Below are 25,494 nucleotides of genomic sequence, written 5' to 3'. Positions count from 1 at the left end.
CTTGCGCTCTCCTCTGGCTGACCCCTCAGCTCTCTCACCATCCATGGTGTAGACTCTCGCCTTTGCAGCAGGACGCTTTCCTCGAGCAGTGTTGACGGTTGGTTCCGCCTTTGGTAGCTTGCACTGTGCAGCAGTATGCCCCGGTTTGTGACAATTGAAGCATTGGGGTCTCGTGTCGGGACAATCGCGAGCATAGTGCCCCGGCCTCCCACACTTGTAGCAAGTCAGCTCCCTGTTCTGAGTCTGACCTCCAGAACCACCAGCAGCACCCATCATGGGTCTGTAAGATCCCGAGGCAAACCCTCTACCAGCAGGACGATGATACGGCCTCCTGTTCTGAAACCTCCCCCTGTTCTGAATATTTTGGGAGCCCGACCTCATCGGCCTTCCAGTTCCAGCCCGGTTCAACCTCCGGTTCTTCATCAGCTCCACTTCCGTGGCTTTCTCCACCAATGATTGGAATCGCATGATTCCCAGTGGCCTTACTGAGTCCTCAATATCCGGCCTCAGACCATTGACAAAGCGCTTGCACATGTAGCGCTCGTTCACGTGATCATGAAAGAATTGGAAATGCTTCGCCAAAGATTCCAGCTTCGAAGCAAATTCCGGTACTGACATACCCCCCTGACGGAGTGTCAGAAATTGTGACTCCCGCTCATCCCGAGCACTTGTTGGAAAATACTTTTCCAAGAATGCGGTCCGGAAAGAGTTCCAGTTGACCTCTTCATGGTTATCTTCCATAATCCCCCTGGTGCCCTTCCACCAGTACTCAGCATCACCGAGCAGTAGATAAGTCGCCATTCCCAACTTGGCACCCTCAGCAGTTTGCAGCACGCCAAATATCTTCTCGATCTCCTGAATCCAGAGATCTGCTTTATCCGGGTCAGTACCACCAGAGAACTTAGGTGGGTTTTGCCTCCTGAAGTCATTGAGGCCCTTGTTCTGATCGAGAATTACCTCTCTTTGACGTTGATGCTGTTCACGTGCCTCCTCAGCAGCACGTCTCATCGCATTATCGTTTGCTTGCGCTGTCACAGCTTGGGCCATAGTGGCCATCATCTCAGCTAACTGGTTAGTATTCACCATGTTCTGTTAAGTTAAACAAACAGTTAGTACTCATCATAAGATAGCATCTAGTATAACTATACAATATGATTAAGCAATAACTTCAATCAATTCTAAGCGAAAAATCGCTTGCAGACAATCAATTTTCACTCTTTGCAGAGTCACACAACCTAGCACAGAAGACCTATTCCCCAACAACTCCCGAAAGACTCGACCGTGCTCTGATACCACAATGTAACACCCCGATTTCGGTGGCGTCACTTTAGTAACCAAAATAAACTTAATGCGGAAAAACGTGAATATTTTTTTTTTTTATAATAACTAAGACGAGACTGAAATAAATAAACCCAACAATAACAATAATCAGAACTAATGTACGATATATATAACAGCCCCCGCTGTAAGTAACCACCTCGTCACGAGTAACCTCCAGTGACGGAAAGAAAAGTGAAGCGCCCGAAGGCAACATATACAAACCGAATACAAAGGTAAGTGTCCGCAACACTATCCCTCAAAACTGAGAATAAGCTGACCCAATGGCCTGAAAATAAGACCTCCTAAGTCCAACCAACTCTCTGTGATTCCCGTAAGGAAACCACACAAAAAGCTATATGCGGAACTACCCTGTCCCCCAAAGAAGCAAATGAAGCAATGACTGTCAGAGCTAAACTCTACTCCTACACTAATCCTAACTCGAGGAGCTCACACTAACACTCAAAACTATGTGTCAGCATGATCGTCGTCTGAATCAGAATCCAGAACAACCAAGTCTACCAACCCTATCCGTCCTCCCCTCGCAACCAAAATGCGCTCCGATACTGGACTCACGGGCTTAGGGCCCGAACCCTGATCATCAATGATCGCAACGGAGGGTGCACTAGACTCCGCCGAAGGCACTCCCACTGGCTCCTCCTCTGAGGGATCCTCCTCGTCTGAAGACAACGGTGGTGGTGGTGGTCCTCCAAGTCCTGGTCCACAGTGAACGCCCGGTGGCAAGTTGAAGCTGACAGAGCACCTCCTCAATACTCCCTCTACCAAGAGTCCTCCCCTATCAACCCTATCCTCCATGATCCTCCCGGAATAGGTCGCGCGGTGGCTGTCGGGGTCTACCACCCACGAACCGGGGTCATCCTGGTCTATCATCTCATATCTGATCCCCCCCCGAAGGGTGGACCATTGTGAACCAGTCCGCAAGGGACATCAGACAAAAGGCGTTGTCCGCCAAAACACACACAAAAGACGCGAGGGTCAACTCCAAAGAACTATGTAGATAATAAACCCAATAGGTACAGATAATAAATAGCCACTTAGGCTTATAGCTATAGATGCCATCCTAGGGTTGCATATTTCACAATAATATAAACGACAATAAAAACACTTAGCATGTTCCAAATAGGATTAACAAATAACAATCACATTCGACAACTAAATTAGTATGCATGTTGCATGATATGCAATGCAGGTTAACCTAGTCAACCAATATGCATTCCGGAACGGATGGACATCAACGGATCAGCCCTAGCACCAGCCACGGTGGGACCATTTCGGCCCGCGTGCCTCTTACTCCAACAACAACAGGTAGTCATATCAGCATAAAACCCGAAGGCCTGCCATTTCGGTCTGCTACTAAGAGTCACCTAACAGCGCTCTTACGCGGAAATCCTGGTCTTATAACCAATTTCGGAATCCGCCGTGGTCCGGTATCTCGCCGTGTTTAAACCACTTAATGAGTGCATGCAATGCAGTGATTAGCCAAACAACGTCTCCGACCTCACTCGACACGTCGCCACGTGCTCTAGCTAAATTAATGTCTCTAAAAACTTACCCTAAGGTAAAGTCGATTCTGCGACAAAAGACACTTCTTCACATCAACATAGTAACTCATGATGATCTCCAAATCATCCGACTCATCTCAATCCGATGGTCACAACTGCTCAACGAGCACAGAGTATCACACTCTCGGAAACTAACGGTTTCCCGGACTTATCCCCAGGATAGCCCAGCAACACATAGCTGCTCCAACAGCACAAGAGCATCAACATACTCAACACTTCTCAACTTCCTCAACAATTGGATCCGACGACACTTCTCGTTTTCCAAAACTAAGATTTGCATCTGAAGCTTCCTTTCGAGTTTATTATCATTAATTGAGGATTTAGAGGTTGTTTAATGTCTTATGAGTTTTCTTTTCAAAATAATATCTTTTTAGTCTTATCGCAAAATCTTATAAGTTCTCGGGATCTCCTAATCCCCAAATGACTCCAGAGAATGTCTCGATCCATAAACATCATAACAAGGCCCGAATCTCATTCGTCCTATCAACTTTCTCAAAAACTCTCAAAATAAAATCGGCATGACCTGCCCGCTATTCTCACTACTCAGAATCTCAGATCTCATTGCATAAGTATAAATAACTCAGCACAACCAATCAACATGTCATATATCAATATATTAAGCAATAACCACATAGCACTTAGCATATAAGGCATGACCACACATCCTAAATTACCCAATTAGCACTTAGCATGAAGATTCAATCTCAAAAGCATTCAGTAGATTCATCATCTACATTGTCAGCCGAAGCCTCAGAAAACATTTTCCAATCACACACAATCCAGTGCATAAACAGTAAACAATGTCGAAAGCATCGACCCTAAGTATTAACTAGAGATTCAGTGAGAAGCCCTCACCTGTAGATTCTCCAGGGTGAACTTCAAACTCTTCCTCACAATCAAAGTGTTGCTCCTCAGGAAATTCCTCAAAAGCTCCTTTAAAGCAAAATCACAAAAATACTATCAGAATCTATCGAAAACTAAGCTATCGACACTTACTAAGGTTACTCGAAGTAATCTATACTCTAAGGTACGATAATCTAGCGCGAAAGACAAGTTTTCGGAAATGTAAATTTTCCTCCTCCTCCCCATATAGGCTCGGCCACTTTAGGTAATTAGGGGACTCGATTTTTCTTCGATCAAACTTGGTTCTTATGCTATCATTAGCCGTAACTAAGGGTATTCTGAACTCGGAAAAATTATCGGATCAAAAACTGTCGCAGGGGTATTTTGGTCATGATTTTTAACTTAGAAATTTCAAAACTGAAATCCCAAAAACCAAATTTGACAGGGACGTTACTAACGACGTTTATGACAACTAATCCTACTAGCACTAAGCTAAGGCGATAGTTTTTAGCCTAAAGGTTGAAGCTTTACTCCAAAAACTCCAAAAATGGGTATTTAAGGCTAAAATTGATTCCGGCGGAAATCCGGCGACATAACGGAAAATCTAACCCGGCAGAAGTGATCTTGGGCACATAAGGAAGAGGTTTAGAATCAGAAATGAAATATTCAGGATAGTTTTGCAAAAACCTCAAAACTATCAGCTCAGAAAAGTCTACAGAAAAGCTATGGAAAAAGCGATCGGAGGTAAGGATTAGCGACTATACCTCGAAACCTTGAAGCAGCAACTGATTGATCGACGATCAAGCAAGGATTGAACAAAATCTCTTCCTCCTTCTTCTTCTTCTTGGCCGCGGGTTTGGGTGGGGAAAATGGTGGAAAATTTGTGTTTTTCTTCCTTTCTTGGCTATATATAGAGGTTGGCAAAACGAGGTAAAATGAAAGTTTCGCGAATCTGATTTTTCCGGCTTCATTCTCCATGAATTCTAAGATATGTTTTGGCGAAAGAATTCCAAATCTAAAATGAAGTCTCCTTGTATTTTTAGCGACTAATGCATAATCGGTATAAAACTATTTTACCCGATAAGTTGCTTTTTGCATCGAATGTCGGAATGGAAAACTTCCTTCTGAAGAAAGATTGAAATTATCAAGAGAAATGGGTGTACGCGTGTAGAATCTTCATTTGAAGCTCTGAATAGAAAAAGTCTTCATAGTCGGGTGATTCTAGGGTTTTGAAATACCAGGGATTCGGTTTCGGCAAACTTCCGATGATTGGAATCGGACGTTCGTAGATCCTAGAGTTTCGCCTCGAAACGATTGTGATATATGGAAAAAGAGAAGTTCTAACATTTCTCTGAAGATTTTTGGAATTAACTTCCATCGTGCCTAAAAGTGAAAACTAGCTATATACTAGGGTTTCTGACCTAGGTTTCAGCGTATAACGATCGTGCTATAACTTTTATCGATCATGATACAATCATTTGACTTTTCCTGAACTTTCTCCTTCATAAATTTATTTCATTTGGTAAACTCTAGTTCAGGTTTCCCTTCACGATACATCAACCCTAATCGTGAATAGGATTCTATTTACTTAGCATAAGCTTAAAAACTTGAGTCTTACAGTCCCTCTGATTCACAACCTCAGAGGAAAAGCAGAATTGTTGCCTCTCACCCTAAGGAGTTGATTCTGGGAAACAAAGATGAACCAGTCAGAACCAGATCAGCATTCAGACCCTCTGAAGAGACTCTACTTAGTTTGAAGGGATTGGTATCCTTAATTGAACCAAAATCAATTGATGAAGCTCTTCAAGATAAAGACTGGATTCTGGCAATGGATTAAGAATTGAATCAATTCTCCAAGAATGATGTTTGGAACCTTGTCAAGAAACCTCAAGGTGCTCACATCATTGGAACCAAATGGGTGTTCAGAAACAAGCTGAATGAAAAAGGAGATGTAGTCAGAAACAAAGCAAGGCTAGTTGCTCAAGGCTACAATCAGCAAGAAGGAATAGATTATACTGGAACATTTGCTCCAGTAGCAAGATTGGAAGCTATCAGACTGCTGATCTCATTCTCAGTGAATCACAACATAATTCTTCATCAGATGGATGTTAAGAGTGCGTTCCTGAATGGATACATCTCAGAGGAAGTGTATGTGCACCAACCTCCTGGTTTTGAAGATGAGAAGAACCCTGACCATGTTTTCAAATTGAAGAAATCTCTCTATGGTCTGAAGCAAGCTCCCAGAGCATGGTATGAGAGACTCAGCTCATTCCTTCTGGAAAATGAGTTTGTAAGGGGTAAAATAGATACAACTCTCTTTTGCAAAACTTACAAAGATGATATCTTAATTATGCAAATTTATGTTGATGATATTATATTTGGATCTGCTAATCCATCTCTTTGCAAAGAATTTTCTAAGATGATGCAGGCTGAATTTGAAATGAGTATGGTGGGAGAACTCAAGTACTTTCTGGGAATACAAGTTGATCAAAAACCAGTAGCTACTTACATTCATCAGAGCAAGTACACAAAGGAACTTCTGAAGAAGTTCAATATGACAAAATCAATAATTGCTAAGACTCCTATGCATCCTACATGCATTCTGGAAAAAGAAGATGCCAGTGGAAAAGTATGTCAGAAGCTCTATTGTGGAATGATAGGTTCACTTCTATACTTAACTGCATCTAGGCCAGATATTCTGTTTAGTGTTCATCTATGCGCTCGTTTCCAATCAGATCCGAGCGAAACCCACTTACCTGCTGTTAAAAGGATCCTGAGATATCTGAAAGGTACCACTAACCTTGGCTTGATGTATAAGAAAACATCAGAGTATAAGCTTTCAGGTTACTGTGATGCTGATTATGCTGGAGATAGAACTGAAAGAAAGAGTACTTCTGGAAATTGTCAATTTCTGGGAAGTAACTTAGTCTCATGGCTAAGCAAGAGGCAGTCTACTATTGCACTATATATCCACTACAGAGGCAGAATATATCTCAGCAGCTATTTGCAGCACTCAGATGCTCTGGATGAAACATCAGCTAGAGGATTATCAAATCCTTGAGAGCAACATTCCAATTTATTGTGATAATACTGCTGCAATCTCACTCAGTAAGAATCCAATCTTACACTCAAGGGCAAAACACATTGAGGTAAAGTATCACTTTATCAGAGATTATGTTCAGAAGGGCATACTTCTTCTGAAGTTTATTGATACTGACCATCAATGGGCAGATATCTTTACAAAGCCCTTAGCAGATGATAGATTTAAATTTATACTGAAAAATCTGAATATGGACTTTTGTCCAGTATGAAGATGGATCAGAACCTCTGACTATGATGCTTCCTCATCAGAAGATGTCTAGTTCAGAAGGTAACTTAGTCACAAGATAAGTACCCATTGGTGCTTACTCTGAGACGAGACAGTAAACGTGTGTCAGTCCATTCTGATGCCTCGTTCCTTGTGCCCTCCGGATAATCTGTTGTAATGAGTGTAGTTGTGCTTATTCTCCACCGTGTGTTTTGTGTATTAACTGTTCATATTAATATCTTTAATTTTCAACCGCTGATTTTACTTGTGTTTTACAATCAACAACAGCTACTTTCTAAAACCCACTACGCACACACGTTCTCCATCACTTATGTTATTTGCTTCTCTCTCCTGTTTGCAAAAACCCTTATCTCCAATTCTCTCTATCTCTCGTTCATCCCTCTTCTACCCAAACCTCCAACCTTCAACAATGGTGAAATCTGAAAGAGCTGATTCCGGTGAAAGGTCCAATTCCGCCGATGGAAGAGTGTTTCCAAGACTAGTTGTGGGTCTTCCAACAGGGCAAGTAGGTCCTGTTCTACGTCCCAGATCGATAGAGGGTGCTCAAGCACAAATCCAAGATGCTGAGGATGTTATTCCTTTGTCCCAAAGAAGCTGTGCAGTTACATGCGTCTTTCCTCCAGAAGAACTTCAAGTTCTTGCTGAATGGTGTTTCGACCTAGACAACATTGCTGCTAATGGGGTCGATCTTCGTCCTGAAGTACAGGGTCAAGGCTGGGAAGGATACTTCAATAGGTTGCATGGTCCAGTCTATGATAAGCTGGTGAAGGAATTCTGGAAGCACGCTGATTGCAACGAGTATCAGGTGGTGTCTTTTGCAAGACTTCTGGGTGCAGACACAAGTCGTGGCTACAGATTTCAGATGCAAGAGTCCAAAGTCAAGACAAGTACCAAGGAGAAGGTCAACAAGGCCTTATATTCTACATGGAGACCGGGCAAAACTGATTGCAAGACTAAGGATCTTCATCCTGACCTGAGAATCTGGCATAAGATCCTCTTGAACTGCATAAACCAAAGGCCAAAGGGAAGCTCTCCTGATTACATCAACTTCACTCAAAAGGTGATGCTCTTCTTCATCAAGGAGCACAAAAAAGTCTGTCTGCCTTACTTTCTCTTCTCCTATCTGAAGGAGTGCATCAAGAAGTCAAGGACTACTGCTTCACCAAAGTCTGCCATCAAGTACATACCTTTTGGCAGATTACTGTCAGACTTCTTCATTGAGAGCAAGCTAATATCTGCTCTGACCAAAGCTGGGTGCACAGAAGACCTAACAACAATTGTTGGAGATGTCTTCACTCCCACATCATTGAAGAGAATGGGTTTAGTGGAAACAAAAGTTGAAGTTAACCCTGCTACTTCAAAGTCAAGAGGAAGAAGACTCCCTCTGAAGGACTACCCACTCTGGTCAAAGGCTGATGATCCAGAGGCTATCAGGATCTATCTTGATGATCTAAAGCAGCAAGGCTTCGTGATTGATGTGGATGAATTCTTCAGAAATCTTCAAGATCCTCCAGACTTTGAGTCTCCTAGAAAGAGGAAGACCAAGAGAAAGCAAGTGGAACCCTCTAAGACACAGGATCCCTCTGATGGTGATGATGATGATGATGATGATGATGAACCTCCACCTCAGAAGAAAGCAAAGAAGGTCAGAATTGCAAAGCAAGTCATTCATCTGGAACCTGCAATCTCTACCAGAGTCACCAGATCTGCAGTCAGAGCTTCAAGTAAGTTTATTGCTCTTTCTGATGATGATGATTTAAATCTGTTTGATGCAATTCCTGCTACTTCCAACCCTGAACCCTCACAAATTGATCAACCTACTTCACACACTTCCCCACCTAGGGCTTCATTCTTTCAACCCTCCATTGAGGAAGAGCCCCTCTGGAAAATGCTTCAAACACCTAAGTCCACTACACCAACCTCACCCATTATTCTTCCATACAATCCACAAACCTCTGAACCAATAGTTTCTGAGACACAAGCTCAAGAAATACCAAACCCTGAAAAATCCAACTCTGGCCCTCAACCCTCTGATCACTCAAATGAAGAACCCTTTGATAGAAAAATTCTCTCTCCTGGTCCCTCTGTTTCTTTTCCTACCAATGTTCCTTTTTCTTCTCCTTCAGATAAATATGAAGCTTCTCGCCAATTCTTTCAACTTGCCAGAGAAAGAGTTTCAGAAATTCCTGAACATTTCCTAACTGTTCCAAGTCCAAACCGCTACTCTAGACCAAGGCTAGAACCTCTGGAAGCTCCTGATTTTCCAATCCATGCTGTCCCTTTGTCCTCAGTACGACCACCTCGTCCTCTTTCTCCTCCACCTCAAAATGAAAACTCTGTCTCTGACCAATCTCCAAATCCTGAGACTGAAGTTTCTCATCAAAACCCTGAAACCAATCACTCTGAACCCCAAACTGTGCAAATTGGTTCTCCTCATGGTGTTTCTGAAGCTACAAGTAGCAATCAACCCTCTTCATCTGAAACCCATCTGTCCATTGTTCCCTATACACAACCCAGACCAAACACCCTGCTAGATTGCATCAACTTATTTAATCATGAAGCATCTTTAAGGGTTCGCAATGTGCAAGGTTGCACTGATCTCAGTGAGAAACCACACTTGGTTGCTGAAGATTGGGATCGTCTTTGCACTTGGATGCTTGACCAAGCGGCAGTGATGATCGGTTTCCTTACTGCTGAAAGGGATCAAAGAATTGAAGCTGCTAGTCAGCGGTTCAGAAGAAGAGAAGCAATGAATGAACAAAGGTTGAGAAATCAACTTCATGCTGCTATTGAAGAAGCCAGAGAGAAGAAAGAACAAGAAGAAGAAGCTGCAAGGATTGAAGCAGAACAACGTGAAGCTGCAAGGTTGTAAGCTCTGGAACAAGCAGCTAAATTACAAGCTGAAGCTGAGGCATTTAGAAATCAGGCACTTGTAATTATTCCATTTACTGATGTTGCCTCCACATCTGCTCAAGTTCCTCACTCTGATCAAGCTGAAACATCTGCTCAACCTCAGTCATATTCAAGAATTGATCTCATTGAACAAAGACTTGATTCTCATGAAGCTCTTCTTCAGAGTCTGAAAGAGATGTGCGCAGAACTTCTGAAGAGGACACCCAAACCTTAGTATTTAGGAACTCTCTTTACTCTGCTTTTCTACTATGTCACTATGTTTTTCGCGTTTAACTCTGGTTCTACTATTCAATTATCTTTTTTTTATGCTTGCATAATTCTTGTTTATCATTACTTAATTTTCACTCATACACATTAATCAACAAACAAGCTTTTTATTTATTAATCAGATAATTCATACAATGCATTGATACATTTAAAAAGGAGGATTTTTCCTCAATACTCTACATTGCCTACGCATTGCTGCTTTCTCAAGCTCCAGACGATGTTGCATATGTTCTAAGAGGACTAAGCTCTGGCGCAGCTCCTGCCTCTCCGGACCCTTCGCCACCGTCTCCAGATCCGCCTCTGTTGCTCTTATCTCCTCATAAAGCTCCAGCTCCTTATGGAAGAATACTTGCATTTACTCCACAAATCTGAGGAAGTCTCTGAGGATGTTGTCCATTTCTGGACTCAGGCTCATGCCTAATAGCCGGTTTGTCAGACTATAGACGCTCGGTTCCTCTGGATGACGCACATTGATGAAGAGATCTTCATCAAAGGCTTTCTTCCTCAATTGCTCGATGGATGCTATGAAGGATGCCATTGCAATTTTAAGTTCAAGTGAAAACGAGATGTGAAGAATGTTATGCTTAACCGCTATTTATAAGCTAAGTTCAGTCTCGAGGATTGTTTATTGGTAATAGATGTTTACCTTTAACTCCTTGGCCGGTGGTAAACGTTCAACTCTTTCATTTAATCTTCTGCATATGCATTAATTAAAAACGTTTTCTTGAATTTCTTATTCTTTTGTCCATCTTTTTACACTTAGACCTTTCCTAAGGGGGAGTACCATGTACTTCAAGCTAAGTTTTTCATAACCCGTGCTTTTTGCTTATGACAAAAAGGGGGAGTATACAACCAGTTCAACCAGTTTTTGATGTGTAAGCTGTGTTAGTGTGATTTCTTTTTCTTTTGGAGAATTTAAGAGTTCCACTCTTTATGACCATAGATCTGTCCGTGGGCATTTGCAAGGAATACATTTTCACTTCCTCTGAAGTGATCATATGCTATATTGGTTGACTCTGATAATTTTGCCTTGCTCCTGATTCTGAATACTTATGCGCTCTGATATTCACATATTATCTATGTCATAAATTCTCACTCTGAACTCTTCTATTATTTAGCTCCGAATCTGGATATTACTAATGTCTTCATTAAGTCTTAGATTCAGGGGGAGCTAAGCTCAGAATCAAGCTATGACTTGGATTCAGAATGAGCAACATAAACCATTCACCTCAGGATAAGTTTACTTCTTTTCTTTAAACTCTGAGTGAATTCAGTTTATTGTTTAAGAATTGTTCATCAAAAATACTTTGTTTTGTCATCATCAAAAAGGGGGAGATTGTAAGATCTAGTAGTACAACTCTATGTTTTGATGATTACATATTAACTATTATGTATGAACAATTATGGTACTCTAACGTTGTTTTCTGAGTGTTCTAATGACATACCATGACTCTGGTCTTATTTCACATAATTCAGAAGCACTTTGCTAAAAGAGTAACCTCTGCAACGCTTTCGCGCGTACTATGTTCAATCTGAACAGTAGATCAAGCTTCAGAAGATCTGAAGATCATAAAAACTCTGATATGGATTCAGCTCACTAGAAGGTCTGAAGGATCAGAAGCTCTGAAGGATCAGACGCTCTGAAGGATCCGAAGCTCTGAAGGTCCAGAAGCTCTGAAAATCAAGAAGCTGAGTAATGAAGATTCTGAAGTCCAAGAGTAAGCTGGCTCTGAAGACCAAGTACTTCTCCTCTGAGTCCAGAAGTAGAAGGTACAAAGGTCAGAGGATCCAAGCTACCTTCTGACTCTGATCACCAAGCTTCACAAGTTCCAATATGAAGCATCACTCTGATCAGAAGTCAACAAGGATAAAGGTCATGTCGCTATCCAAAGTACAAAAGCAATTGTACCATTCCTGACGACCTTACCTAACTGATTCAGCCACAACAAAACCTGGAAAACCCAGATCTGCCCTCCAACGGTAGCATTCCATGCAAACTTCCAAACCTAATTCCTTGGAATATATAAAGAGGCTGAAGATGAAAGATGCATTTTAGAAGAAACTTTGTAGAAGCTCACGCGAAGTCAAATATTCTATCAAAGCATTCTTTCTACACATTGTATTAATTGTGTTTCCTATTAGCTTTCTAAGAAGCATTTCTTTGTAAACTCAAACCTTCAAACACTTGTTTGATTTTCCTTTAGGAGGCCAAGGTTGGTCGGATCCTAGAGCAGACTAAGAGAGTGAATCTTAGTGATAGCTAAGTTAGTGTATTGTTAGTCACTTTGCAGGTAGCAAGTGCAGTTGTAACAAACTCTGATCAGTGGATTGCCTTCATTCTAAGAAGGATGAAATCACCTTAACGGGTGGACTGGATTAGCTTGAGGGATTTATCAAGTGAACCAGGATAAAATCATTTGTGTGTTTTCCTTAACTCTTATCTTAGCACTTTTATCCTTGGTGGTTGAAGAGATTTATTTAAATCTCAAGTGGGTCGAGTTTTAGTTTTAAAAAAACGCTATTCAAACCCCCTTTTCTACCGTTTTTCATACCTTCAATCCCGTCACGAAATCTATGGTTATCCTTTCCCACTTCCATTCATGTATTTCAAGCCTTTGAAACAAGCCGCCCGGCTTCTGGTGCTCTGCTTTAACTTGTTGGCATATCAAGCATCTAGACACAAATGAAGCTACATCTTTCTTCATCCCTTCCCACCAATATAATTGTTTTAAGTCATGGTACATTTTTGTAGAACCTGGGTGAATGGTATAAGAGGAATGATGAGCTTCTTCTAAAACTTTCTTTCTCAAATCTCCAACATCAGGCACACATAACCGAGTACCAAAGCGTAGGACGCCCTCGGAATCAATCGCAAATTCTGAAACCTTCCCTGTTTGATCCTTCTCCATAATCTTCCTGAAGTTGGGATCTTCTCCTTGAGATTTTTTAATATTGTTTACCAGAGAAGAACGAGCTTGTATGTGGGCTAAAAGTGATTTTGCGCCCGTAATTTCAAATCTTACACCACCTGACACAAGATCCTGAAACTCCTTCACTATTGGTTTCCTAACTTCAACTATGTGCGCAAGACTTCCCATGGACTTTCTACTCAAAGCATCAGCAACCACATTCGCCTTTCCAGGATGATGCAATATCGCGCAATCATAGTCTTTCAAAAGCTCCATCCACCTTCTTTGTCTCAAGTTCAAATCTCTTTGCTGAAAAATATACTTAAGGCTTTTATGATCAGTGTATATTTCACAAGTCTCGCGGTACAAGTAGTGCCTCCAAATCTTAAGAGCAAATATCACTGTTGCCATCTCCAAATCATGTGTAGGGTAGTTCTGCTCATGTTTCTTAATTTGCCTAGAGGCATAAGCAATCACCTTCCCATGCTGCATCAACACACAACCAAGACCAACCCTGGAAGCATCGCAATAGACTACATAATCACCACCACCTGATGGTAAGGATAAGACTGGAGCGGACGTCAAACGATCTTTTAGCTCTTGAAAACTTTGCTCACTTGTATCTGTCCATTGAAATAAAACCTTCTTCTGCGTCAACTGAGTCAAAGGAGCTGCAAGTTTAGAAAAATCCTTAATGAATCGACGGTAATACCCGGCGAGTCCAAGGAAACTACGAATCTCTGTCACTGAGGTAGGCCTTGGCCAATTCTGAACTGCTTCCACCTTCTTTGGATCCACACTTATTCCCTCCTTAGACACCACGTGGCCTAAGAAAGGCACACTATCCATCCAGAACTCACATTTAGAAAACTTTGCATACAACTTGTGTTCTCACAATGTTTGTAAGGTTGCCCTCAAGTGTTGCTCATGCTCCTCCTTATTCTTAGAATAGACTAAGATGTCGTCAATAAAGACTATCGCGAATTGATCCAAGAATGGCTTGAAGACTCGATTCATCATGTCCATGAAAGCTGCAAGGGCGTTAGTGAGTCCAAAAGACATAACTAAGAACTCATAATGCCCATAGCGAGTGCGAAAAGTTGTTTTAGGAATGTCTTCCCTCTTTACCTTCAATTGGTGATATCCAGATCGCAAATCAATCTTTGAAAAACATTGAGATCCTTGAAGCTGGTCAAATAAATCATCAATACGAGGAAGAGGATATTTGTTCTTTATCGTTACTTTGTTCAACTGTCGATAATCAATGCATAACCGAAATGAACCGTCTTTCTTCTTAACAAATAACATCGGTGCGCCCCAAGAAGAACAACTAGGTCGAGTGAAACCTTTATCAAGGAGGTTCTTCAACCGCTCTTTCAACTCCTTAAGCTTGGCCGGAGCCATACGGTATGGAGATATGGATATTGGTTGAGTACCCGACAATAAATCAATACAGAATTCTATCTCCCTTCTAGGGGGTAAACCAGGTAGCTCTTCAGGAAAGACATCAAGGTTTTGACATGCTACTGGAACCTGCTTCAACTCCACCATTGGTGTACTAACATCTTTCACCATAGCAATGTAGCCATGACAACCCTTCCTTAAAAATTTATGAGCTATCGTTTCTGATATCAAGTTCCTTGATGACCAATTTTGATCACCTTGAAACATGAAGGTCGGCTCTCCTGGCATATCAAATCTCACTGCCTTATTACGGAAATCTACGGTAGCATGACAAGAAGCCAACCAATCCATGCCTAATATCACATCAAAATATGACATGTTAAGCTCTATTAAATCTGCCATCAACGATCTTCCTTCCACCAGGACCTCACATGACTTATACACTGAATTAGCTAACAAGGAATCACCCACAGGCATAGCCACTATTAAAGGCTCACCTAAAGGCGATGGACCTCTACCCAAACATGAGGAAAAGGAAAGAGACACAAAAGAGTGTGTAGCTCCAGGGTCAAATAAAACATGTGCATCACGAGAGTAAATTTGAACTATACCTGTCACAACTGCATTGGATGCCTGAGCATCTTGACGAGCCAAAGCAAAAACACGAGCTTGGCCTCCACTTTCCTGTCCCTGACCTCTACCTCCTGATCCTCTGCCACCTCGATGAGAGCTATGTGCCCCTCGTGACCCTGAAGTGGAAAACTGCCGCCCGGGAACCGCCGGCGTGGTAGCTCCACTAGAAGAAGGTTGAGAAGATGACATAGGGAAATTTCTCGCAGTATGTGCCTTCCCACAAGTGACACAGGTGTTGGAAACCCAACTAGAAGACGTATGATAATGTGGAGTAACTCGACCATGAGGTGCACTAGCGGCCTGGCAAGCCTGTGTGCTCTGTGTCTGCCTGCTTCCTAGCTGGGCTTGACGGCCCTGATCAATCTCACTTCTGGTACCTCTACCACTGTAGCCCTGATGGTGACCACCACAAGACGCATCTGATCGAGACCTCTTTTGTGAGTCACGAGAAGTCCCGCCCCTATCTATGTTCCCTCGCTCAATAGTCAATGCCCTATCTAAAGCTTAGGCATATGTCATGTCTCCATGCCCTGCAATCGCCCTGAACAAGTAACCCTTCAAACCATCAACAAACCTTTGAACTCGTAGCTGCTCGGTGGCTACCAAATGTGGCGCATATCTGGACAACCTCATGAAATGAATGTTATACTCCATCACCGACATCTGATCTGTCTGCACAAGCACCTCAAACTCGCGTGCTCTACTATCCCGAACGCTTTGTGGTAAGAAATGAGCCAAGAACAAACGGGAAAATTCATCCCATACTAAAGGAGGAGACCCAACTAGCCTCGCATAAAGCATAGTCTCATACCACCCCTTGCTACATTGCGTAGACGAAAAGCAGCTAACTCTACCATCCGAGTGGGAGAACACCCCAAACCTCGGCAAATCCAAGACACCTCATCCAAGAAGCCTTGAGGATCCTCCTGTACATCTGAGCCACTAAATGTTGGAGGATTCAGTTTAGTGAAAGATGTTAGTGAAACCTTCACCACTCTAGGCTACACAGGTGGCTGCCCATGTTGAGCCACTTCCTGACTAGCTTCAGATCCTACTTCACCTTGTTCCCCTTGCGGTTGACGCTGCTCCTCAACCACATTGGCTAAGCGTTGAAGTTATTGTTAGAAATTTTGCATGTTAGCCGCTAATTAGGCTAAGGTTCGGTCACCACGCCTAGCTTGAGGAATCTGAGCTTCAGGCATCCGACCAGCTCCTCCACCTCTACGTTTAGGACCACGACCACCACCCATTGAGGTCTGGCCCTGGGGTTCAACATCTACATTTGGGATTGGTTGTCTAACAGGTTTCTTCTTAGTAGGCATCTTGATCTATGATAAGAATGAAAGTTAGACATAAATAAAACAATCATGGAGAGGGAAAGCCTAAAGACGAGCCTAGAATAGACAACAAAGACTTGAGCAAAAGACTCCAATGTAAACATGAACAATTATAGTACCTTGTGGGTAATTTGTGCCTGGGTACACAAGTTACAAACATAATTCTATAACTACTCAAATAATGCAACCATAAGACCTATTGACCAAAGCTCTAATACCAACTTTGTCACTACCCACTCTAGGTGCGTGACAGGCGCACAGACTAGCAACAATCATACTCTCAACTAGCTTGGCAAGCCTAAAGATAAACCCACACTATGGACACTTAAAATCAAAGTGTCAAGTTTTACTAAAATTTTGACAGAGTTTTCTTTGTATTTCCAACATCAACATCATCAAAATAATAAGTACATGTCATAGCATATATCTAGAAATTCAGCAACCAAGTATTACATCATAACAAAACTAACACCCATCAAAGGGTCTCAAGGGTACAACCATTCAAGCGCTAACATAGTGAGATTAATAATTAAAACTCAAAACAAGAAACGACTCTCTATCCCTATGGTTGCATCATACTGGAGTCGACCAAAAGGAACATACTAGCCACCGCACAATGGAGGCATACCAACACAAGTGACGACTCCTGGGTAACTCAGCAATCCCAGAAATCTGCTACACAGCTGCTTGTGAATCTAAAAAAATGGAAATAATAATGGGGTAAGTCACAAAGACTTAGTGAGGCATAATAAATAAAGTGCGTGGAAAAGAGAAGCACTTAAGGCACGATCATTAAAACCAGATCTTAGGCAAACCGTATATATACATATATATAAGAGACTTTAAGTCAACATTCTCATGTACGTTTTTATATTTCTGAAAGCTTCGTACACTTTCACACAAGCTTTTAATCCAAAAAAAAATAGAATCATAAAATTGGGAAGTAACTTCAACGTTCATCATTCAACGTCAATCACCTCCATAAACTATATGCATATAGGCCGCATTGTCTCTTTGTTGCGACAAACAGTACGCTTCCTGATTTATTTATTTTATGTAGCATTTTACTCATTGGTATGCACACTTATTGTACCACACTAGCACCTCATTTTCTAGGTCGTTTATTACACGGGCCAACCTGAACCGAACCGTTTTGTTTTTGCCTAACTACCAAGTTGTAAGCATCACTTGTTCTTTTTTTTTTTGTACGTAGCATCACTTGTTCTAGGTTGAAGTGCCATTTTAAGTTTTACAAGGATTTTGTTTTTCTTAACCGGCAACACCACGGCCGATAGGTGTGAGAGGACTGACTAATGAATTTTTAACTATTTTCGTTTGAAAATTGAGAATTAAACTCTCAAGTCCCAACTACTTACTCTTTTTTTTTCGAAAATGAAAGATATATATATAAATAATAAAGTTGAGAAACAACCCCTCTCAACTAGGTAAAGTAACCTAGCCAACAAAAAGCCGGTAAAAGCCCAGCCACTTCAGCAAAACCCTCCCAACGACCTCTAAAAACCCTCCCAAGTGATTTAACGCCGAACCAAAACCCCTATAACTGCACAACCGTTAAAGACCCCATTTTAAAGTCGAAAAAATAGAGACGGACCTGAACTTATCAACTACTTACTTAAATGATGAAGTATCATTGTTCAACATGGATATTAAAACACTTTTTTAAGCAATATATATATATATATATATATATATATATATATATATATATAACGTTGAGAAACAACCCCTCTCAACAAGGGTATAGTAATAAACTATGCTAACATAAAACTGAAAAAACTCAACAACTACAACAAAAACCTCCAAAACCCCCACAAGCAAACAATCCCTAACGTTTACACCCCCATGAAGGGCCGCCATTAAAATCGAAAAAACAACGATAGGATCAACCAATACGAGATCACCTCAAGCCACCCGATACTTGCAAATAGAGACTCAACCTAGCAGAGCAAATCAAAAGACCCACCGTAAAAAACCCACAAATAGCCGTAGAGCTGCCATATAGAAAACAACAGCAAAAAGGGGGAAAATGGAAAAGACAAAAAGACAAAAACCAGAAGAGAGAGCAACCAACAGTGCCAACAGACACTTGACCACCTCCAAGCCTGTAGCAACAACAACCATCAAGGAGAGAAACGTTAAGGTTGGAAGGGAACTGTAGCCTTAACACCTTTCACAGAGAGACATCTAGAAACGACAACAAGGACGAAACCCACACTACAGAACATCAGCCTCGAACCACAATAGTCAAACCCCTCAACAACGCATCCTCTTCGAAAGATCCAAACTCACCAACCAGGCCCACACCCAACCTCAGATATGAGCAAATCTGAGTATAATGAAATGTAGAATGAAATTTAAATTACTATTGTTCTACAAAAATCATTTTCCTTTAAATTTATTTAAACATCTTAACCCATATTGAATCAAAACTAATTTTATAAAATCAATCTCTCTCCAAGCAAATTTGAGAAATGCACACCAAACTAGGACATGTGAAGTGTGAGCAGGTTCTGAACTGATTCACAGCAAGATTTATATAAATAGAAAGAGGTGTCTCTGCTTCATAATCACTCAACTCAACTCAACTTCCACAATCCCCAAATCTACCACCATCAATGTCAGATCCCAACCGCATCTCCTTCGCTCAATCCTTCTTCTGCAGCGCCTTCGCCGCTTGCTTCGCCGAGGTACCACCACCAGCTTCCATTCACTCCACCCACTCTCAATCAATCGCTCATTCATTCTCTTTGTTGATGCAGTTTTGCACCATTCCTCTGGACACAGCCAAGGTGAGGCTTCAGCTCCAGAAGAAGACATCATCAGGTGCAGTTGATGATGATGATGATGGAGTGGGTTCACCCAAATACAGAGGCTTGCTAGGAACGATTAAGACCATTGCTCGAGAAGAAGGGGTTTCAGCTTTGTGGAAAGGCATTGTTCCTGGTCTGCATCGACAGTGTTTGTATGGGGGCTTGAGGATTGGACTATATGATCCTGTGAGTATAATCAAAAACATGTTTTGTTTATGTTGAAATGTTGAGTGTGTGTCCTTGGAGGAACATGGGTAGTTGTTGTTGTTGTTGTTGTACATATGAACTGCGCCGTCGTCGTCGACAGGTCAAAACTTTTCTTGTTGGGTCTGCATTTGCTGGAGAGACTCCTTTGTATCACATGATTCTTGCTGCTTTGATTACTGGTTAGTGCTTTTGATTAGATTATATGTTGCTTCATTTTTACCCAATTTGATGAAAAATTAGGATTTTAGCTGTGTGTTTTACTGTCATTAGGCTTGTTGTTGTGTTTTAGATTTTTTATTTTAGTTATCAAGCAACTTATTCACCTTGATACTGTGGCACAAGACATTATCATAAATGTGAAGTAGTAATTGTATAATGTAGATTTGAATTATTGAGTTTAAATTCAGGTAATATAGATAGTTGAATAAGATGTTGTAAATTGAGAGAAGGGAAATGTGAATTGATGAGGAGAGAGAATTAGTTAGATTTTCCTTTTTAAGTTACATTTCCTTAAAAGAAGTTAGTTAGATTTGAAAAAGTTGTAAATTAAGAGACTTAACTGCTTGCAAGTTACATTTTCCTTCTTAAAAAAGAGAATGGTTCCTTGTACAATTCAAAGTGTGGAGAATTCTACATCTGAACATAGGTGTGGAGGTGCATTCCCCGTGTATATCTATGACTATGAGTGTTTTCTATTTATGATATGGACACAAACTGATTTTTATGAGCTTGTGATAGGTGCGTTGGCAATCACGATTGCTAATCCAACTGACCTAGTCAAAATTAGGCTTCAATCTGAAGGCCAATTACCATATGGGGTACCTAAGCGTTACTCTGGTGCTATGGATGCGTATTCAACTATATTGAGACAAGTAAGTCTTTCTTCTGATGAGTTTTTTTGCTTTGCTCCTTTCTGCATAAATTGAGCCTAACTCTATATATTTATTAAACTAGGAAGGGTTAGGGGCCTTTTGGACTGGGCTTGGCCCCAATGTTGCTCGGAATGCAATTATAAATGCGGCTGAGCTAGCTAGTTATGATCAAGTGAAGCAGGTAATCACATTATAGGGTATTCTAAATTAGACTCTGGCTATTATTCAATTTGGTTGACTGGTTGCTTTGCTTTGCAAAAAAATTAATTGCATTGCTGCTCTGATCCTTTATACTTATGCAGACAATTTTGAAAATTCCAGGATTCATGGACAATGTCTTTACTCACCTCCTAGCTGGCTTAGGTGCGGGTCTTTTTGCTGTCTTTATTGGTTCTCCAGTTGATGTGGTAGGTGTTGCCCGAGCCCCCTCTCCCTCTTTTTCTTTGCTTGCAATGCACTTGCAATTTTATATGAACATACCATTGATAATGACAGCCCTGTTCACAATGGAATGAGACGGAAAGAGAAGGAAAGGGATTCCAAATGGTGCTTAATATTTTTGGATAACATTATAACACTCTTGCAAAGCTAAAGCTAACTATATTGGTGGGTCTTGCCGGAAAAAAGATGAAACCAAACACTATTTATGAGGAAATTTTACTTACAAGCTTCCTTGTGAAGTTATAAGGAACTTGGTATTTTGAAATTTTATAACTGTTGCAAGATTCATCACATGGTACATGAAAGTGTTCAGTTGAACAATTTTGTTTAAACTTAATGAAGAAATACCATCAAATTTTTTAAGCGGGTGACTTATGCTGTTATACATGCTTAAAATTTTCCAGGTGAAATCCAGGATGATGGGGGATTCAACCTACAAAAGCACATTAGACTGCTTTCTCAAGACTTTGGTTAATGAGGTTTGTGCTTCCTTATTTGATTTTGTCATTGTCGTATTATACTTAAATCTTGAATCAAATGGAAGTTGAAAGGTTTATGGCAACAGTTTATACTAGTTTTATTTTGATTTTTGTTTTCTGTTCTGATTGTTTTATGAATGCCCCTGGTGAAGACCTCAATTATATGGGTTGACATGTGAGACATGACACAAATTTCCTAATGCTTATTAAGAGGCTATTATTTAGGCATCACTGAATTCTCAAAATAATGACAATGAATATTAGTGCTTGTTGTAACCTTTGTTGCTCCGGTCTCAAACGAACTGAAAATTCTTTTAGCAGTTGCTGCTAGCTTGTTGGTTGGACAAAAAAGTTGGCATGAGGGTTTATGTAGAGTTTATCCTTTTCTCATCAACACTTGAACTCATGTCTTGCAGGGATTTCTAGCCTTCTATAAAGGCTTCCTTCCTAATTTTGGTCGACTTGGAGTCTGGAATGCAGTCATGTTTCTTACACTTGAACAAGTAAGATATTAAGGTTAATTTGGCAATGCCACTAGTATTATTACTTGGTAATTTGTATCATATTCTACCTTTGAATATATAGAGAAGTCGATTAAAAGGAAAAGGTTTGGGCTGTATTTATATGCTCAGTTACACAGCATACAAAGGGGTACATAAGATCTGTCTTGGTCTAGTTACTATTTTAAATGAAAATTCTACAATTCAATTGTTGCAAATTTATTTCTTCTGCTTTTCTAATATCATCTACTCGAGAAAAAAATCTTTTTTAGTCACTTCTATTTTTTACCTGATCACGACCAAATAAGTTGATCTTTGTTCTGAAAGTTTTCATAGCGAGTAGAATGGTCCCGTCAGCAGACCGGGAAAACATGTGAATTTTACTTTTGTGATAAATAAAACCATAATGCTTGGCCTCCTAAATTACTAAAGTTTGCTTTTGCCCTTTGGTATCTTTGTTTTGTGGGTCTGCTTGGCTTTACATGAAACTGTGTTTTACTAATTGATTCTGCTATTCTATATTGGAACTTGGAAGTGCTCACTATTTGATTCGTGTGACAGGCCAAGGGAGTTTTTAGAGGATAGTGTTGTTGATCTTCATGAATAGATTCACCAAGCAGAAAGAGTCCTCTTTTTCGGATTAGTGCTACCGAATACATGAACAGATTCGTTTGTTTCAGGAGAAAGAATGGCCGCCTTCTACATTTGTTTAGTATTCGGCCATGTTGATGGATTTCACCTCTTCATATATTCTTAGTCATGAATAAAACGTTAAATTACATTAGTCACTGAATAGACCATCAATTACAAGTATTTAGGAGGCCTACATTGTATTTGTACTGTAACAATATGAGATATCATTTTTCTGGGAAATAAGTTATATATTTCCCTGCTCATTAGATAGACAAATGAAATCGAGCATGTATACTAGAAGTTTATAATTTATTTCCCAATTCAGATTTTGTTATGGGCTATATTGCGAGATTGATGTTATTCGTTCCCCATGAGATCCCAAGTAACTTCGGATTCAGGGAATATCAATTCTCCTTTTTTCTCTTCAGATATGGATTCTCTCCATCTTCTCTATATCCTATCTCCATCCAAATTGTATTACCCCTAGTTAGTTGCATAGTTTGTTAAATTAACTAATGATTAGTTAGTCAATTATGAAATAGTTAGAAGGTTAGTTTCTGGTAGTTATAATAACAGAAATTGTAAACAACCCTGCATATGACAATGCATCAGAATCAATGAAAGCCACTTTTCATTTGCCCCATTACCACTTACCAGTCTTAATAACTATATTGCAATCACTTCAATGTCATTCAAAATCGTCATGATAATGCATCTTCGAATTGAATTTACCTGCGAATCAACAATCTAGCCTCAGAATTTTCTTACACGGTAACAACAATAGCCTATTGATCCTGCTAGACAACTATTTGAATTACTCTCATCACTTCTTTAAACACAACCCCCAAAAACCTTACGTTCTGGCTATCAAATACACCCTGGCCTTTATAACCGACCCATTCCCAAGCTTAAATCCAGGGCTAACTGGAAACCCTACAATGTGACCAGCTGGCACTCGCCCACCCGAAAATCTCACTACACTGTCCATATACTGAGGATGGAACTCAGCTCCACGACTTGCCTCAAATTGACTTGGTGCAGGGCTCAAAGAGAATGCCAATAAATGAAGCAGCCACACTGTCTTGGCTATCCCTAAAAATTCATTGTAGAACTCACTCCTGGGGTGGTTTCCTGCTTGGACTTGACTGTGCTGCTCCAAGTTACCAAACAAGGACTCCTCCATCTTGGGATGGACAATGGCAAGGTACTTCTTGGAACAGAATTTGCCAAAGTGACATGTTGGTAGGATTCCAAGAAGCTCAGTGGGATCCATGGATTTCATGTCCCGGTACTGGGCAAAGCAATCGCGGCGAAACTGGTCGGGGTTGAGGAGGGAGGAGAGGCTGCCATCCATGTAAAAAGTCTCGTGGTCGAACCCTTGGAAGAGTTTTCTCGAGATGTAGGATTCAAGGGCGTACTTGGCATGATGAGCCGAGACGATGGACGTGGTTGAATTGTTATGGCATATGTCCGTGGAGGCAGTAGCTGCTTCAATGGAGCGAACGGCGGCTGTGATGTCCCAATGTGCATTGTGCATGAGAGACAGGAGCAGAGATGTGAAGGACTTTGATGCTTCTCTTACTTGCACCATTGTTGCTTCAAAGAGTTCTGGGGTTGGGACTGCTGCAATTGCTGCAAAGGAATTTCACCAAAAGAGACTAAGTGCATGACAATTAATTCTAAAGCCAAAAATCAATTACAGGAAAAACTTAGTAGCTTCTGATTGTTAGAATTGATTCTGAGAAAAGAAAAGCTGAACCAAACATGCTATAAGGCTTCAATTGCAGATCAGGAATTTCAACCTGGATAGAGAACTTCAATTGAAGGACTTCTGAAAGTGAAACCCCTAATCATGCCATTTAGTACTTAACCAAAAAGCTTCATCAAAATGCACATGCAAGGATCACTTTGAATAAAAGACACTTCTACACATCTCAGAAGGAATAAAACATACTTAAAAGCAGCAAAATAAAACAAAAAGAAACTTCACTTTTCCTGAACTTTCTAGCAATCCAAACACAATATTTTCATGAAAATACAAAAATCAACTTCTATGGAGGAAAAATTTAGGGGCTAGTTCCATAATGTACCTTGAATTCCTAGCTTCCTCTTAGACTGAGATCTCCCAGCTTTCTTTTCACCACTACTACCATTATTGCTGGAAAGAGCAACAACACTCTCAAGCTTCTCCTTCAGATTCTGAACCTCCGAATCCTTTGCCTTCACCTCCTTCTTCAAATCCTCCACCACAGCCTCGTACGGCGCCACCACCTCCCTCAACGGCGCCACACCACCACCACCACCATTTCTCCTCCGACTACCGCCATTGCGGCGGAACCGCTCCCTCAGCACTGCGAGCTTCCTCAGCTCCGCCACCACCGCCACATCAGCAGCTCTCATCTTCTCCGGGTCCCAGGGCGAATGCGCTTCCTGTAGCCTCACGTAGGCTCTCTTCACCGACGACACCGTTTCGAACACATCTTCCATCAGCGCCTCCATCTGCTTCACCTTCAAAAACCTGAACCCCACCATTTTTCCTTCTTCGTCGAACCCATCTTTCTCTTCCTCATACCCTTTATCTCCTTCTTCTTCATCTTCTTCATCTTCCTCTTCCACTTCTTCGACTCTGTTTTCTTCTTCTTCTTCGGATTCGTACGGCGAGTACACTTCTTCCTTAACTCCGGGGACGAGTGGGTTGAGGAGGCAAGAAGCGGTGACCCTTTGGATCAGATCGGAGAAATTCGACACCTTTCTCGTCATTGGTCTCGTGCTGTTTGTTGGGTTGGTTTGACTGAGTCACCGAGTCAGATAACTCAGAAATGATTGCAAGTGAGTGAGTGTGACTCGTTCAGTGAGTCAATAATGGTGGTGATAAGTGTTAACAATTGATAAGCATGGATGTATATTCCGAACACGTGCTGTGTGACTCGCTGGATTCTCAGAACCAGTGTCAGAGCAACCACGAGGACAAGGAGGGTGCGTACGATAAGAAGGTCG

At 41.1% G+C, this 25,494-nt stretch overlaps 2 protein-coding genes across 2 annotated transcripts; one reads left to right on the top strand and one right to left on the bottom strand.

Annotated features, from left to right (window-relative positions):
• The first annotated feature begins 19,014 nt into the window (after window positions 1-19,014).
• Window positions 19,015-22,838, top strand: LOC130722608 (mitochondrial uncoupling protein 2-like). Its single transcript, XM_057573387.1, has 9 exons — window positions 19,015-19,242; window positions 19,315-19,551; window positions 19,673-19,751; window positions 20,311-20,444; window positions 20,527-20,625; window positions 20,747-20,851; window positions 21,290-21,364; window positions 21,781-21,867; window positions 22,426-22,838. The coding sequence occupies exons 1-9, from the start codon at window positions 19,171-19,173 to the stop codon at window positions 22,447-22,449; spliced, it is 912 nt and encodes a 303-aa protein (XP_057429370.1). The 5' UTR covers window positions 19,015-19,170; the 3' UTR covers window positions 22,450-22,838.
• A 347-nt stretch (window positions 22,839-23,185) lies between these two features.
• LOC130722607 (protein GRAVITROPIC IN THE LIGHT 1) lies at window positions 23,186-25,494 on the bottom strand. The gene is made up of 2 exons (XM_057573386.1): window positions 24,588-25,494; window positions 23,186-24,129 (listed from the first exon to the last, which is right to left on the bottom strand). The coding sequence occupies exons 1-2, from the start codon at window positions 25,255-25,257 to the stop codon at window positions 23,351-23,353; spliced, it is 1,449 nt and encodes a 482-aa protein (XP_057429369.1). The 5' UTR covers window positions 25,258-25,494; the 3' UTR covers window positions 23,186-23,350.

Source organism: Lotus japonicus, chromosome 6 (genome assembly GCF_012489685.1).
Source record: "Lotus japonicus ecotype B-129 chromosome 6, LjGifu_v1.2".
Lineage (NCBI taxonomy): Eukaryota > Viridiplantae > Streptophyta > Magnoliopsida > Fabales > Fabaceae > Lotus > Lotus japonicus.
This window is presented reverse-complemented; position numbering and strand designations above follow the sequence as displayed.